This window comes from Papilio polytes, unplaced genomic scaffold (assembly GCF_000836215.1).
Source record: "Papilio polytes unplaced genomic scaffold, Ppol_1.0 DF824269.1, whole genome shotgun sequence".
Taxonomy (NCBI): domain Eukaryota; kingdom Metazoa; phylum Arthropoda; class Insecta; order Lepidoptera; family Papilionidae; genus Papilio; species Papilio polytes.
Window position 1 is genome coordinate 2,964,990 of NW_013524935.1, and position 16,897 is coordinate 2,981,886.

The 16,897-nt window shown below is 36.4% G+C and overlaps 1 protein-coding gene across 2 annotated transcripts in view; it reads left to right on the forward strand.

Moving 5' to 3' along the window:
• LOC106107997 (phosphatidylinositol 4-kinase alpha) overlaps positions 1-16,126 on the forward strand; it is a 26,599-nt gene extending 10,473 nt beyond the window's left edge. For both annotated transcript variants that reach the window (XM_013289056.1, XM_013289064.1), the window contains exons 12-37: positions 355-466; positions 1,637-1,910; positions 2,016-2,117; positions 2,329-2,530; positions 2,918-3,055; positions 3,130-3,234; positions 3,514-3,705; positions 3,787-4,006; positions 4,554-4,754; positions 5,059-5,191; positions 5,486-5,560; positions 5,805-6,034; positions 6,367-6,491; positions 6,908-7,054; positions 7,504-7,685; positions 7,979-8,108; positions 8,567-8,746; positions 9,214-9,334; positions 9,692-9,882; positions 9,952-10,018; positions 10,366-10,487; positions 11,075-11,263; positions 11,888-12,010; positions 12,726-12,849; positions 13,021-13,180; positions 13,562-16,126. In XM_013289056.1, coding sequence (XP_013144510.1) covers positions 355-466; positions 1,637-1,910; positions 2,016-2,117; positions 2,329-2,530; positions 2,918-3,055; positions 3,130-3,234; positions 3,514-3,705; positions 3,787-4,006; positions 4,554-4,754; positions 5,059-5,191; positions 5,486-5,560; positions 5,805-6,034; positions 6,367-6,491; positions 6,908-7,054; positions 7,504-7,685; positions 7,979-8,108; positions 8,567-8,746; positions 9,214-9,334; positions 9,692-9,882; positions 9,952-10,018; positions 10,366-10,487; positions 11,075-11,263; positions 11,888-12,010; positions 12,726-12,849; positions 13,021-13,180; positions 13,562-13,787 — 4,071 coding nt within the window. In that variant the 3' untranslated portion in view covers positions 13,788-16,126. The remainder of the gene's footprint in view (positions 1-354; positions 467-1,636; positions 1,911-2,015; positions 2,118-2,328; positions 2,531-2,917; positions 3,056-3,129; positions 3,235-3,513; positions 3,706-3,786; positions 4,007-4,553; positions 4,755-5,058; positions 5,192-5,485; positions 5,561-5,804; positions 6,035-6,366; positions 6,492-6,907; positions 7,055-7,503; positions 7,686-7,978; positions 8,109-8,566; positions 8,747-9,213; positions 9,335-9,691; positions 9,883-9,951; positions 10,019-10,365; positions 10,488-11,074; positions 11,264-11,887; positions 12,011-12,725; positions 12,850-13,020; positions 13,181-13,561) is intronic.
• Positions 16,127-16,897: the final 771 nt, after the last annotated feature.

Genomic DNA, 16,897 nt, shown 5'->3' on the forward strand with positions numbered 1-16,897 from the left:
AGCTTTTACGATTTAAAACTGAATGATAAGAATTAATACATTTTTAAAAGAATTTGGCACACGTCTATTCTGTACGCTTGCTCGACGACGACTCGAATTTAAAAACCGAATTAGCAATCGTAAGACATCATGATTTTTTTATACAAACGCATTTATATTGAGATCTTAGGATCTAAGGTATGTTCAAGTTATCAAGATAATATAAATCAATGGTTCCATAACGTTGCTGACATGAATTAAAAATCATAGACTTCTAAACTTTGTTGCCAGGGACCATTGGAAAATTTAAAAAAAAAGAAATACGATGAATAAATATTACTGTTACATCAATTTTAATGATAAAATATTTCACAGGTCCTAGTCAAAAGACTACCTCCAATAAAGAACCCAAAACCGAGACTTCACAAGCTATTCAAAGATTTCTGGCTGTACTGCGTCGTTATGGGATTCACCGCGGCCGAATCAGGTAAATATCAAACTATTTATTAACTAAAATCCCTTTTATATCTAATACTTTACCCACGATGTAAATTGCTCAGTTTTAAACTTTAAGTATATTGTGTTTGGACTCAATTTAGCTATTCTCTACACTTTGACTATTACATACTGTTTATATAGATGTATTTAACTATGTTGTCTTCTTCTATGGCCACGCCTGTAGCCATGCGAAAGCGTGAGTAAAAGATGCTTCTAGAAACATTAGTTTGTGATTTTTTTGGTTTTTTGAACTGTTTTAGACTGAAATGGTGCTATTTTAAATCGAGTTAAAATGTGTTTTTGTTAGCTTTTTTGTATATCTGATTTTTTAGAAAATGCCTTGTTTATAAGTTGCATAGTTTTAGATTTTTTAATTTTTGAGATTAATGAAAAAAAGATTCGTATATGTGAAATTATAAAAGATGATTTAGCAGTTTTTGAGTTATGTCGAAAAAAAATTACAATATTAGTCGATGTAAAATAAATGAGTTCCATATAGCACCATTTCAATAACCTTATATGAGTTTTTAAGAAAACGTGCCTTAAATGATTGTGCACGATTGTGTAAAGTTTGGGTAATTTTTTGTGTAATTCTGAGTTTACACAGCTGAAACATTATATTCATATTGACATCTCTTTCATTCTCTTCGAAAATACTGAGTTAACAATATTTGATTGTTTATGTTTTGGCGGTGGAAATTCATAGTAATGTGTTTCGAGATTGTTCGATTTTCTTTTCTTGAAAGAGTGTGCTTTTAAATCTTAGAATGCAGTGTTAGATTATGTTAGTTTTTATATTTACATGAATATAATTCTGCTTCAATTTTAAGCGAATTTCGTTTCTTTTTGGGTTTTTAATGTAATTAAAAATATGCTTTTAATATAACATTTGTAAAATACATAGAATCTGATAATATAAACTATAGATATTTATAAATATATCACTATAAAATATTATAACTCCTATACTCAATATATATTGTACAGAAAAAATTATAGAATACCAAATTTCCTATTACACAAATATATAAACCCTAAAATTCAAGCTTTTAATTTAAAATTTTCAAATACATTCTTCCTTTAATAAAAAAAGATCGACGAAAAAAAGATTTAAGCCAAGAAAAATAAATTTTTGAACATCAACACGACAACTCCACAGGTCTATGGCCACAAGAGTGGTACGCGGGTGTGAAAGAGATAGCAGTCAAATCGCCCTTCCTTGTCTCGCAAACGTCATTGCGTTCGGAAATGCGCGAACTTCAGTACACTTCAGCTGTCAGGAATGATTCTGTCTCGCTCACTGAGCTGCAGGAGCTGAAGACGCAGATCCTCAACCTGTTAGATCATCCGCCAGATGTCACTGTCAATGTCAATAAGTTGACATTTGCACCCTGCATGTATTTACTGAGCGTTTATTGGTTGGAGACTTTGAGGTTAGTTTTTAATCTATGACATTTAAAAAATATATACTTTGGACGCAAACATAATTGGTCTATCTGGCCTATTTAAAGTTTTAAAACATTTTATTGATATTTTAGGGTGTGTAACTCCCCAGAGCCAAGTTTACAACCGATTATAGAATATTTGAGTGATACAGCTTTGCAGAAGGACAAGAGTGGTATGTGGCAATGTGTTGCAAGGTAAGTAATTAATAAGATATGAGAAATTACTAATTCAATTTTACCCAATTGTTAGAAGTGTTGCCATGTAATTTTAAATGTCTCCTATATTTATCTATAGCCAAATTAAGTCATTCGATTAATAATTTTCCCCGGAGTGTATTTTATAGCAAAAAACTGTATACAAAGGGCAAAATTAGTCGATGTCCAACTACTTTTTGTTATTATTTAGCGTTGGAGACAAAGTATTCCAGAAGTTTCTAGACGTGATGTCTGACAAAGTGAAGGACGAGTGCCGCGAGCGCGAGCTGGAGAGCCACGCGCAGTTCCTGCTCGTCAACTTCAACCACATTCACAAGCAGATACGAAGAGTTGCTGACAAATGGCTGGCGGGGCTCGTTGACCGCTTCCCACATCTACTGTGGAACTGTCGAGTTAGTATATCATCTAGTTCCTTTACAGGTCTATAGCTCTTTACAGCCCTTTATAGCTCTTTATAGCCCTTTGTAGGTGTATACATACCTTTATTTGCTAGCTGTTGCCCGTAACTGCGAGGAATTAAAGTAAAACTAAAAGTAAGTAGCCTATATATAAGTAAAGTGAAACATTTGTAAGATAAAAAGCGTCAAAGTCATATGCTGTAAAGTTTTACAGAGACTTAGATCGTTTATGAGAGGTTTTGGTGTGTTAATTATGATATGCAAACAATTTCTTAATAATGGATATTCTAGTTTTTTTATAAAAGTGCGCTGTTCCTGCTTCAATTTCGAAAATTACATTTGTATTTCAACAATATTGTGATGTTGATTTGATATTTTTAGGTGCTATGGTCAATGCTGGATATTCTGCAAGTGCTAAGTTTCAGTCTGGAACTAGACGCTAATCAGGAAACACCTTTACTTAAAGTCCCCGGTACTGACTTCACTCTGCAGCTACAAGACACTTTAGAAGGGAGAGAGGTAAATGTTACAAAGAAAATACAAATATGACTTTAAAAGTTTTTATATTTGCGTTTAATTTTTTCTTGTTTTAGGGAATAGTAAAAGATTTCGCGGATCGTTGTCACGGTATAGTGCAAGAGGCTATGAAATGGGCCCCACAATCGACCAGATCGCATTTGCAAGAATATCTCAATCAGGTATCAAGTTTATATTTAATAAATTCAAATGTTGAAAATCATCCGACTCAAAGGATCATGTTTATGTAAAACTATCTGTTGCTTGCGACTTCGTCCACGTTAAATTTAACAATAAAACCATTGTTACTGAGTGATTATGTAGCTTTCTAATGGTGTAACAATTTTTGAAATCGGCCTAGCAGTTTTTCAATAGATACAAAAATTACAAATCTTTCCTCCTTAAAATATTAGTATAGATGTTTGACAATATTCTACGTTACCTAATATATTTCCTTGCAGGTGCCGAACTCAACATTATGGCACCATTGCGGGCTGGCACTAGCGACAGGTGCGCTACTTGGTGCCGCGGGGCTAAACCGCGCGTCGGCACCTTTGCCCCGCGCCGCGTTAGACAAGCGCCCGCCTTGCGTCACACACGACTCCGCGGCATTACTGGCTGTGGTGTCACAACGCAGTAGATATGCTGGTGAGGTATGTGGCAAGATTTGACACCACTGCGACTTGGCACTAGGAACAGTAGAGATAAACGTTATTATTGTCTAAAATACGTAGGTGGCGGGCGCGGTGCACGCGGAGGGCGGGGGCGAGGCGGCGGTGTGGCGTGTGGGGGCGAAGCTGCACTCCGCGCTGCGCGACGCCTGCACGAGTGGCAGCGAGACTGCGCACCGTGCGGCATTGTGGCGAGCCACCGCACTGCTCGTGCACGCAAGACACACTACATCCGCGCACGCGCAGTCCTCGCCTACTGCGCGCACTTTGCTACATAGTGTCGGTGAGTTTTATTATATGGTGGCAAACGAGCAAGCGGCCACCTGAATCCACCGAAGTGGATAGCGACCGCTGCCCATAAACATCCGCAATTGCAGACGCGACGCCTACCCTTAATTGATGGAGGAGGAGATGCAAATAAAGAGGACATTTCCCCTTCCTATGCGTCTCCTCCACCGTCAAATCAACTTTTCCTTCCCATCCTTTCCTATTAAGAAAAGGGTTGAAAGGGAAAGGGATTAAAATTAGGCCTCCGGCACCACACTCATTAGACGAAATGGGAAATTTCTTCCACTTCACGTCTGTCTTCTACGTGGTCGTGGTATTACACCGAACGAGCTGGCCCTACAGTGCGAAGATATTAAAGCGGGCACTACCACTATTAAAATTTTGAGTCGGGAAACAGTACTACTATAGAACTTTACTCTCATAGATATTTGTAATAGACTAGCTGTTGCACGCGACTTCGTCCACGAGAAATTAAAGTATATTTTAACCAAATTTCTAATTACGAAGGTTTTGTTACATTTTAAATTGTTTGTGTATGATAGCATGGTCTCAAGTGGACATCTTCACGGAGGACGCGGTGACGACGGCGGTGGAATGCTGGCAGTGGCTGACGACGGCGCGGCCGGACCTGGAGCTGCGGCTGCTGCAGGAGATCTTCGCCGCGTGGCAGTGCACTGTGGACAGGAAGATGGGACTCTTCTCCAAGCAGCATGATGAGATCAGCCCCTTAGCAGCGTATGAAGGTACGATTGCTTGAATGGAAAAGTGCCGAAATTTATTTCGTATTCCAACTTAAAGCGGACAAAAGCTTGTAACAATATAAGAAATATTTGTTCATAACAAACGGAGCAATAATAATGCAACTTTGTAATATTAAAGGTATTTTGCCTTAAAAATCAGCAATCATCACCGCCCCTCCCCCATTTTTTAGGCCCTTCACCTCCTCTAAACCTCCAGCGCCCACAAGGGGGCATTCTATATAATATTTTGTACACTTTCGTGTTTTACAATTTGTCTAGTCAGATTACAAAAGATAGCACATTTTAGGTTCGAAGTTGGAGCCGCGCCCGCCGTTCGTAGCGCCTCATGCGGTGTGGGTGCGCTACCTGTGCGAGGTGGCTGATACTGCTAAGTACAACAGCCTGGAGAAGGTGGAAATGCTCGCTAGCTTGCTACACAGGTACAGTTCACGTCACTCGCGGTGGTACACTTAACAAAAATGTCGCATCTCGCTTTAATTTTGTGTAGTTATAGCTTTTATAAATTAAGTGGAGTGTAAAAACGAATATGCTTCAGTTCAAAATTTTTCATTTTTAAACTTATACCGAATTGTAGGTATTTAAAAAAATGGACTAAAGACTGTGTACTTTTATAACTCTTAAATACATTTTCCGAGTGCTAAAAAACTCATATTTAAGTTAACTATGTGTTTTTATTGGTATTCAATGTGAATAATTATGATAAATAATTTTAGGTCACTACCAATTACTGTTGGAGATATTCGAGATCACATCAACAGGCATGTAGAAGCGGCTGGAGTTAGATTCAAGTACGTAAGGAATTCATTATAACTTTTTTATTTCATGAGCAATCTGATTTGAACTATATTTCTTACAGTTTACACACTATTATACTGTAGCTGGTACAATAAAGAATCGTTTAGTCGCGTTAGCAATCTAATTTGCACTCTACGGCTTACAACTTATAGACTAAAATCCTGTGCTGTGTTCAATGATTTATTATGTCAGTTGCATGAACAATCTAATTTCAACTCTATTTCTTACACTTTACAGACTGTTATCCTGTGGCCTGTCATTACTACAAGGGGATATTCTTCCTCGCTCGTTAGCACGTAATATACTACGAGAGCGAGTGTACAGCGTCTGCTTGGACTACTTCTGCAGAGGTCTGCAATGCCCCGCTAAAAGTTCAGGCGCTCTCAGAGAGGATATCATGTCGTTGATTAAGTTCTGGCAATTAATGCACTCGGATAAGAAGTATTTGAAAAGCAGTGATATTGGTGGTAAGGAGAATTGATTTTTATATAAGTTATTTTTGTTTTTACTATTGAAAGACGTGTATTAAAACATATATAGGTGTTTGTAGGTTAAGTCACAGTTAGTAATTATTATCATATTATTGGTTTAATTTAAATTTAATAGCAGCATTTTTTTTAATTTGTAACAAAATGCTAGCTATGAAATGCTATGCTAGCATAGCTATGCTAGCATATGAAAGAACATAAACAATATTAGCTGATATAAATTACGTACGTTTGCGCTTTTCAACTGTTCAACGTATGTTCGTCTCTCTCACTCTTATGGCGTGTGAGAGAGATAGATATATATGTTCCAGAATTCGACACAATGGGTCCGAGTAGCCAACAGAGTATCTACACGTCGAACTCGCCGACAGACAACCGCTCCTCCATCAACAGCAGCGACATCGGCAGCCGACAGACCACGGGCTGGATTAATACGGTAAGAATACTAGTTATAACCAATTTTAACCGGTTATGAATTAGCCATTGCCTGTTATTTTTTGAGTATTCATATTAAATTTTTGAGTATTCTGATTTTCAAACTTTCGTATTTATAATATAAATTAGGATTTATTTTATTGTGCCGACTTTTCACTAGGAAATGTGAAAGGATGATGATTTTTGTTTTATTTATTAGATAGTCTGATTCTGTAATATGGACAAAATCTTTGTAATAATTATGCCTGGTTCACACTTGGCCAATAGCGCCGGCAGGCATTTGTTATATACTAACGCCAGGCATTATTTACATTATATGAATTCAATGCCAGTCCAGTCGGTGAGTCTGTCCAGTTGGGTAAACTGTACTGGCCCTGTAAAATTGAGACTTGTATGTATATGTGTAACTTGTCCCAGGTGCCGATGTCAACGACGACGCTGAGCAGCGGCGCGGGCAGCGCGGCCGGCAAGCGCTCCAACCGCAGCGTGAAGCCGCTCCTGAAGACACAGGACACCTTCGTTAAAGACTACGTTAGAAAGAGGAACTTGATACTGGAACTTATGGTAACTGTGTTTACACCTACGGTGAACAAATATTGCTCCAATTTTTTTGTCTATGTGCTTGTAAAGTAGTAAATCAAGAATAAACTGTTTCCCTAAATGTACAGTCGAGGAAATCCGCGGTGTTCCACTTACAGAATTCCTTTGTTACAAAAACAAATTTTGCATCTGCTGCCAATTAAAGCCAATAAAATAACAGTGAGTTGCCCAAATTAAGGCTTAAATATAAAAAAAAAAAACTATTTTCTCTTCTTTAGTACAGACGTGTTTAAAAGCGACGTCCAATTAATAATTGTTTCTCACCGTCGTCTCATTTCGAAGAACGTTCATGCTTTTTAGGTTGAACACCGCCAGATTCCCGGATTGTACATTAATGTGATTTATGGAGATAAAAGTTAAAGGGGAATTTTTGATCATCTAGATAAGTGTTTGACTTTGTTATTATTGTGTAGGCTGTGGAGATAGAGCTGCTGGTGACGTGGCACAACCCGCACGCGCGGCCTGAGCAGGCGGTGTCGGGCGAGGACAACATCGCCACGTGGCGCTCCAAGCCCAACACGGAGCGCACCTGGCGCGACTACGCCAAGCACGCCTGGGACATCAGCCCCGCGCTCGCCGTCTTCCTGCCGGAGAGGTACTACATACTACACGCTTCAGATTACACACTACACGCCTCAGATTACACGCTACACGCTTCATATTACACGCTACATGCTTCAGATTACACGCTACACCCTTCAAATTACACACACACTACCATAAGCATGTTGCCTTTTGCGGAGGGGCGGAATTGATGAATATATAAACTACTTCGAATAAGTTAGGTCCCTCTAGTCCTAGCCTAGATTATCGGCTAGCGACGCAAAAGCACAGATTTTGCAATACTCTTTTGTATGTTATCGAAAGACTTATCGTTGTTATGTTTAGGTTGAAAAATGAAGCAATAGTGAAGGAGATCAGACGGAAAGTACAGTCGCAGCCGACGGCTGTGTGCCACATTCCGCAGGCGCTCAAATATCTCGTCACTACGGAGACGTTGCTCAGCGATGCTCATGAGGTAAGCGATGTCAAGAGATACAGTGTACAATCCGGGAATTTTGCGGTGTTCCACTTATAAAACTACAGTCGTACAGCGTGGTCGACTAAGATCAAGTTACCCCTGAGGGTAAACTCCAAGTCGCTCAGTGGGGAAACGTTGTTTTTGGTATAGGGCGAAAGATAACGTGTCTTTTTTATTTTTATTTTTATATAAAAGACAGGGTTATGTTAGATTTCTACACTTAAAACCTCCTCAGCGGTACTCAGGTGCAATGGATGGAATGCATCGGTACCATCTGTATTGAGCTGTTGCTCGATCTCCGATTTTTTTTTTTTTGCCAAATGGCAAAACGGGACTGCGCCGTGTTGCTTTCGTTGCTGAGTTGTTTTCCGTTGTTCTCGCTGAGTTGAAGAATCTAGCGCTGGCTTGTACCACTGGAGTGGAATGATGTAAAGTATGATGATGGTGTGTTCTAGCTGGTGCAGATGGTGACGTGGGCGCGCGTGAGCCCGGTGGAGGCGCTGGCGTACTTCAGCCGGCAGTACCCGCCGCACCCGCTGTCGGCGCAGGCGGCCGTCAACGCGCTCACCTCCTACCCCTCCTCCGCCGTGCTGCTCTACATCCCGCAGCTGGTGCAGGCGCTGCGCCACGACACGGTATGCTGTTATATCAAACACTCGCAAACGACCAAGAGGCTAAAGTCGCCGAAATAGCGAAGCAACTGTTGCCGTTCATTTTGAGTTATTTCCTCTGAAAATTCCATTTCTCTTTTCTATTTTTTATCTACTTGCAAGAAATAGTTAGAAAAGGGCAAATTCTGCCTCCGGTACGTAGTTAAATACCACACTCACAACCGTTAAGGCTCATTTACACGATGCAAGGATTTTGTTGCAATTAAATTAATATTAAAATGAAATTGTAGCAATCATTATCTTATATAGTCTAAACAACTTATTAAAAAAACAATTATTGCTTCAATTGTATTGTATGCAACTGGCAAAAAAGCGTCATGTAAATGTGCCTTTAGTGACACTTACGGCCGAATATTGAAATGACATTTTTGACGTTTGTCAGTTTTGTAAGCGGTACAAAGCGAAGTGATAAGAATTAATTTTGGTATCAGATGGGGTACGTGGCGGAGCTGATCAAGTCGTTGGCCAAGAAGTCCCAGGTGGTGGCGCATCAGCTCATCTGGAACATGCACACCAACATGTACACCGACGAGGAGATGCACCATAAAGACAGTTTGTTACCAAATAACCTTTATTGCATACAGAATAGAGTTCAAAGTTATTGTATGATTGCATGTCATGTTAATTGATGTATGAAATTTATTGGTAATCAGAAATTATAAACACATTTTTTACTGCCTGATTATGTTCTTTTATTGTCTATGGATTTGGACAATATAAGTGTTTAAAGTAATGGGTATAGACACGTCTGTTTTTTATAAGTCTATGATTACAGCCTTATAAAGGTAAATTTTTTAGACTGTTTCGTTATTTTTTTAATTTTATTGAATTCTAGTATTAACTATTACTTCATTATCTTTCGAATATTTGCGTTTCTTATGTTTTTAAGTATGTATTGTTTGTTTTCAGTGGCTCTCTACGATATTCTAGAATCTCTAACAAAGAGTATAGTGGACACTCTGTCGGGGCCAGCTAAGGCTTTCTACGAACGAGAATTTGACTTCTTCAGTCAAATCACCAATATTAGTGGTATTATACGACCTTATCCTAAAGGTGCTGAACGAAAACGGGCATGTTTGGAAGCCCTTAAAAATGTCAAGGTGAGTTTTTTTTTTTAGTAATTTAATTCTATTGGTTGAATAATAAAGCTATTTTTTTTTCTATTTTAGGTTCAACCAGGATGTTATCTACCATCGAATCCAGATTCTATGGTTATTGATATAGACTACAAAAGCGGTATGTATTTTATTACGTATTTAGATAAAATGTTTTCATATTGTACTACAAAACGTAAATTGTATAATTACACTTTTTTTTTACCAAGTAATGTGGAATTGTAAATCTTATCAATTCTAAATGCACTTGTGTTTTGGCCTAAACGGTTTTTATTATTATACCGATATTTTTAACGGTATGTACAATATAAATTACTGTGTTATAAATCTTGTGTTGTATTTCACTAGACTTAAGTAAAAATCGTAATTTAAAAATAAAAAAATATTTACATAAAAGTCTTTAGTATAACTTTAGAGGGGAAAGTGAGGGTGTAAGATCGCATTAATTAAAAAAATAAACATATGCAGGTACTCCGATGCAGAGCGCGGCGAAGGCGCCGTACCTGGCGCGGTTCCGCGTGCGCAAGTACGGCATTGCAGACATGGAGGCCGTCGCCATGGCCATCGCCAGCGGGGAGGAGCCCCCCACTGTACGTCCCCCCCCACCTCCTCCTATACAGTTAACACTTCAAAGGAGAAATAGCTTTGTGTATAATCTACTAGCTTTCGCCTGCGACTCCGTCCACGTGGAATTTAAAAAAAAATGCAAAAGAAAGTAGTAGCGGTAGCATATGTGTTCTACCAGACTTGATAGTCTATTACGCTACTACTACAAATGCAAACATGATTATTTAGTGGGTTTTTACTGTCGAAATTCAAGTTAAAATAATTTTTATCAACTCTGAAAATATAGATAACAAAATTTTTAGCTTTCGTTCGCCTAGAATTAAATATCGTATAACAATGTTTAAAATGTATCGAATAGAACTCAAAAACAACTGGAGCGATTTAAAAAGTTCTTTCTCCTAATAGCTTTACCAATCACTAAGTTACAGGATATAATTTTTACTATATTTTTTTTATTAATATCACGCAAACCAAGTTGTAGGCAACTAGTATGTTAATATCGATGTTGCAGTGGTGAAAATAGAATGGTAGTAAAAAATAAGTTGCCATTTGTTAGCAGAATATAATTTTATTTATCGACATAGCTAATTTATAAACGGTATTTAAACAGGAGGAGGGCAAGGATCGTTTCACATGTATAGCGGCGGAGACGTGGCAGGCGGCCATCTTCAAGGTGGGCGACGACGTGCGCCAGGACATGCTGGCGCTGCAGGTCATCTCGCTCTTCAAGAACATCTTCCAGCAAGTCGGCCTCGACCTCTACCTCTTCCCGTACAAAGTGGTGGCTACCGCGCCCGGGGTCAGTCTCTATCTATGTGAACACACTTCAGCAATCTCACTGTCTTTTCAAATAATTTTTTTGTAATAAAAAGCCCAAAATTTACGATACGCTTTAGGCTATATATTTTCGCGCTATTGACCTTAAGGAGTTAATAAATTGCAAAAAGCCGTCTTACGGGAAAGGGACAAAAACTGCAAGATGATAACATCATAATATAATTTTATGCGGATGAAGCCGCATGGGATCAGCTAGTCTATTATAAAAAAACTACCTAGTCTCAAAACAATCGTTTTCCCTAATAAAATTTCATATGTGTAAAACCTACTTTAATTAGTGTTTATAACAAATTTTCGCTATTTATGATACCAGCTATTACTCACAGATAAATTACCTTTCTAACGGTGAAAGAATTTTTAAAATCAGCCTAGTAGTTTTTGAGTTATTTCAATACATACAAAAATACAAATCTTTCCTCTTTATAATACTAGTATAGATATCTATATATCACGTCGATCTCCAGGGTTTCCTAGTTTTTAAATGATTATATTTATTAAATTACTGGTCAGTGCCGTCACTGGAAAAAGTATGACGTAAGCAGTAATAACAGATTATATCTATATTGTCTGTCTGTCCGTGTGTCAGTGCGGCGTGATCGAGTGCGTGCCGAACGCGAAGTCGCGCGACCAGCTCGGCCGCCAGACTGACATCGGCATGTATGAATACTTCATCAAGAAATATGGAGACGAGACCACCAGGGAATTCCAGGTATGTTATATGTATAACGAGCTGTTGCCCGCGACTTCGTCCGCGTGGTATAAGAAAACATACAAACTATATAAATTACAAAAACCTACGTATCCCTCGGGAACCTGACATTTCTCGGGGATGAACCTCATCCCATGTGTACTCCAGACTTTGTTTTATATCTGTGCCAAATTTCAATAAGATATTTTGAACCGTTGCAGAATGATCGAGTAAACATTAAAAAACTAAATTAATGAATCCCACGGGAACCGTAACTATTCCAGGGATAAAAAGTAGTCTATGTGTTCTTCCAGACTATGCTCTAAACCTGTGCCAAATTTCATGGAGATCCGTTCAGCCGTTTAGGCTACAAACGCTAACAAACATTCATCCATCCATCCATCTATCCATCCATCCATCTAAACTTTCGCATTTATAATATTAGTAAGATTATTGCTTATATATAACAAATTTAATTATTTAAACTCATTGAAAACGTATAGAATTCATTTCTTGCAATAAAAAATTGAACATTATTGTCAAGTTGCCAAAATGTTAGATATTTTCTTGATAACCAATATTATTTACTACTAATTTTATTTCAATTCGGTAAACTATTTCCACTGGAGCGAAATCCGAACTGCTAAGTGGAAATAGGCATTTATCATCTCCCTTATCCTACTTCTGTAGGATCTCATGGCTTTAATAAACACTTATAGGTAATATTTGTTCGCAGGCGGCTCGCAGGTGCTTCGTGACGTCAATGGCGGCGTACAGCGTGATCGGCTTCCTGTTGCAGATCAAGGACCGGCACAATGGCAACATTATGCTGGATACTGACGGACATATTATACATATAGGTACGTCACGACTATCACATTTTTTATTATTATTATTTTAAAGCGGTTTAGGCTACAAACTAACAAATATAAACTTTCGCATTGATATTAGTCAGATTTTTTGGTTTTGTTTCTTATGGCAAGTGGTAATAAATAAAAGCGATAGTTAACCAGCATAACGTAAATTTGCAGATTTCGGATTCATGTTCGAGTCGTCGCCTGGTGGTAATCTGGGCTTCGAGCCCGACATCAAGCTGACGGATGAGATGGTGATGGTGATGGGCGGCAAGATGGAGGCCCCGCCCTTCCGCTGGTTCTGCGAGCTCTGCGTGCAGGCCTTTCTCGCTGTCAGGTAACCTTATATCATTGTGTTAAGGTCCATTATTGTTTGACAAGCTTCATAATCTAAGATGGATTTATTGCATTTATAGTCTCTGGATTAATATTTTTATAACCAGCTTTCGTCCACGTGGAGTAAAAAAAAGTAAATAGCCTATGTGCTCTTCCAGACCACGCTCTACATCTATGCCAAATTTCATCAAGATCCATTCAGATGTTCAGATTACAAAGTCTAACATTCATACATCCAAACTTTCACATTATAAGTAACCAATAAGCAGTATTGTAGATTAACTACGCTCTGATAATTTTTTCATGATATTTTTACAGGTAAATTAAAACTAATCATTATTTGACCAATGCTTTAATTATGAATTTTGATGTTTTTTTCCAGACCGTATCAAGAAGCGATAATATCTATGGTATCACTTATGCTCGACACCGGATTGCCCTGCTTCCGAGGTCAGACTATCCGTCTCCTTCGCTCTCGTTTCGCTCCCAATTCAACAGAGAAGGAGGCGGCGGCGTACATGCTCTCTGTCATACGAAATTCCTTCCTTAACTTTAGAACAAGGACGTATGACATGATACAGTATTATCAAAACCAAATACCATATTAAAAGGAACCCTATTCTTATAAAAATAGAGTTGAAAATACAAAGCGAAGAAAGTTCCAGAACAAATGATACGTGACTTTTTGAAACAAATGCTGCAGTAAAACTAATCTTAATTCGTGAGAAATAGAGTCGAAAGTCTTTTAATACCCAAAGGAAAATCAATATACAGTATTTTAAATACAAATAAACCGGACTAATATGGACATGGACATGACACTTCAGGGAAGATTATAAATTAACAACTTTTAAAAATATTGAAATGATCAAATTATATACAAGTGGGCAATGGAGTATTTAAGGAAATACTTTGTTACGACTTCCAATAATTTTATTTATCAATAAATAATGTAAACATGTACAAATGTTTGTGGAAATTATGAGACATCTCTCAAGAAGATATTTACAATCTTTTGCCTCCCGCTGAGATTTTCCATCAGCTGTTTCCGTGTTATTCCACAGAAATATTTTAATTAACGATATCTCTTATCTGCCATTATGGCTTAATCTTTATTTTCCTTAATAAGAATTAACAATTCACTTACTGTAATTAAATAATACTAAAAATAACAGTGCAAGTGTACTAAGAATTTAATAAAAAATATTCACTAAATGTATGTAGTAACTTACAAACAAGAATCATTATCAAGTTACATTTAGATGTGCAACACTAGATGTGGCATGGAATACCTAAATTAAGTATGCATTGGTAAATTATTTATTACTACTTCGGGTTTTAAACTGCTTTTTCTACCATAAATCTGTTTCCTCACTCATTTTTTCTAATGTTGTATACACAAAAAACTACTTAATTGGTGCTATCATTTCGTAAATACGCAGCCATTGTTGTAGCTGGTCTTTCTCTAGCTTAATAAGATAGCTTGGCTTATCCAGCTTGCTTTTTCTTTCAAAGTTCTTTGTGGAATTGCCAACATCCTAAACTTAAAAAAAATGTTATTGGCTGTTTCAATTTTTTTTTAAATACTAGATTGCCCACTTACATACATTATTCGATTATTACATTTTACTTTAATGGTGCAATGTATGTTAATATAGTTGAAATAGAGAAGTTTACTTGTCCTGGTGGATGGCTTGTTTATTAGCATGCTTCTATTATGCGTTGTTAATTTTTAATTAATCAGGTAAATATGAAAAATAGGCTTTTTATTTTAGGTTAGATGTCACATTTTTACGGCGTAGTAATTTTTTTAAATCTATGATTAATTTGATCGATAATACATCGAAATTATATGCCTTATTGATGTTGCAATATGTAAAAATTTATTTGGATTATTTTAGTATGTAAATATACTAAAAATCATACAATCATCACAAAATGTTACATGTTTTATGTATTTCTTTGCTGACTCAGACTTTTGCAGTTCTTTATATTTCAGCTGTTTTTTTTTTTTATCCAATTCATTGATTTAACTTAAACGAGCGTTTTATGAAATAAAACATATTTCAGTATTAAATTTTATTATCATATTTTCATTTTAGCCATTATGCTTGCCAACTACAAACAATAAAAAAGGCAATCCCTAGAGTATTGTGACAAATGAAAAACATTTGCTATCTCTGTTCTATAACAGGAATGAGAGGGATAAAATATGCTTCGGGTGGACACCCAATGCATTTACATTCTTACATAACTTATAAAACGGTGTTTTTATTATTAGGAAGCCTATTCTCTATTAACATCGTTATTTATAATAAACGTTAAACTATTTTTCAAGAATTATGTAATTTTTTATAATTAATATTTATATTGGCAATATAAATTATGGCGTTTCAATATTCATGAATATAGTTGATTAAATTATCAGCTTGTACAAGTTGGGTAGATATAGAATGTTACTTGGTGTTTGTAGTATTTTGTACACATGTTTCCTAATGTTTAAAAAATATTAACATAAATTATATTAGTGAGTAGTTAATTGTATCATATCAATATATAGTCAATATATTCAATAACATATTCAAGTATTTAAATAAATTAAGTTACCTATTTTTTACTGTTCCTTTGATGTTGCTAGTATTTATATTAGTTACTGTTAAGTTGTGCTGATTTATTGTTTTTTTAAAGATTTTAAAACTTACAGAAAAATGGGCATTTCTCGTTGAGTCTTTTAGATTCTATCTAGATTAATCAAAGAATTCCATTCCGCTGATAGATTGCTGGTCGGCCCAACAGAAAACACAATTAAAATTATCAATTTGAATTAGTAATTAAAAATATCCAAACCAAACATAACACATTTTTAAGAGTTTGCAGTTGTAGTTCACTCACTTTTAATTTACAATCATAGATAGAAATTAAATTATTTTATTCAATGTAAATATTCTATATGATCAAATAATGTGTATTTTATTTATGTTCAATTTTTATTATTAAAAAAATGATATTGTCAATATCTGGCTGGTTTTTTGTAAATTTACTTAAAGTATTTTAACATTCCTATTACTTCATGTTGAAATAAAGTATTAAATGAATAATTTGTTTTAATGTTATAGTTTTGTCTATTCAACTCAAGGTAAGATAAAAATGTGTTTAGACCATCTTACTAATTCTTATTATTATAAATGCGAAAGTTTAGATGGATAGATGGATGGATGTTAGCATTTGTAGCCAAAAAGGCTGAACGGATTTCGACGAAATTTGGTGTAGATGTAGAGAATAATCTAGAAGAACACATAGGCTACTTACTTTTGTTTTTTTTTATTCCACGCGGACGTAGTCGCGGGCGACAGCTAGTACTGTTATAAATGAGGAAGTTTAGATGGATGGATGGATGCAGGTTTGTTAAAGTTTGTACTCTAAACGACGGAACGGATCTGGATGAAATTTAGAATACATGTAGAGAATAGTGTGCAGAACACATAGGCTACTCACTTTTGTTTTTTTGAATAGCAAGCGGACAAAGTCTATTAGAGAATCAATAGATAAAGTTAGTGTTTTTATAAATTTGTTTCGTCTATTAAAACTCAAGATAAAATAGAAATGAGTTGAGGCCATGAATAAAATTTTTGAATTGAAAAGTTCCTAAAAGAAAGTATCCAAGGTAAAAAAAAGGTGGGTAAGGTAGATTAAACAATAGGGAATATGAGTGTTTTTC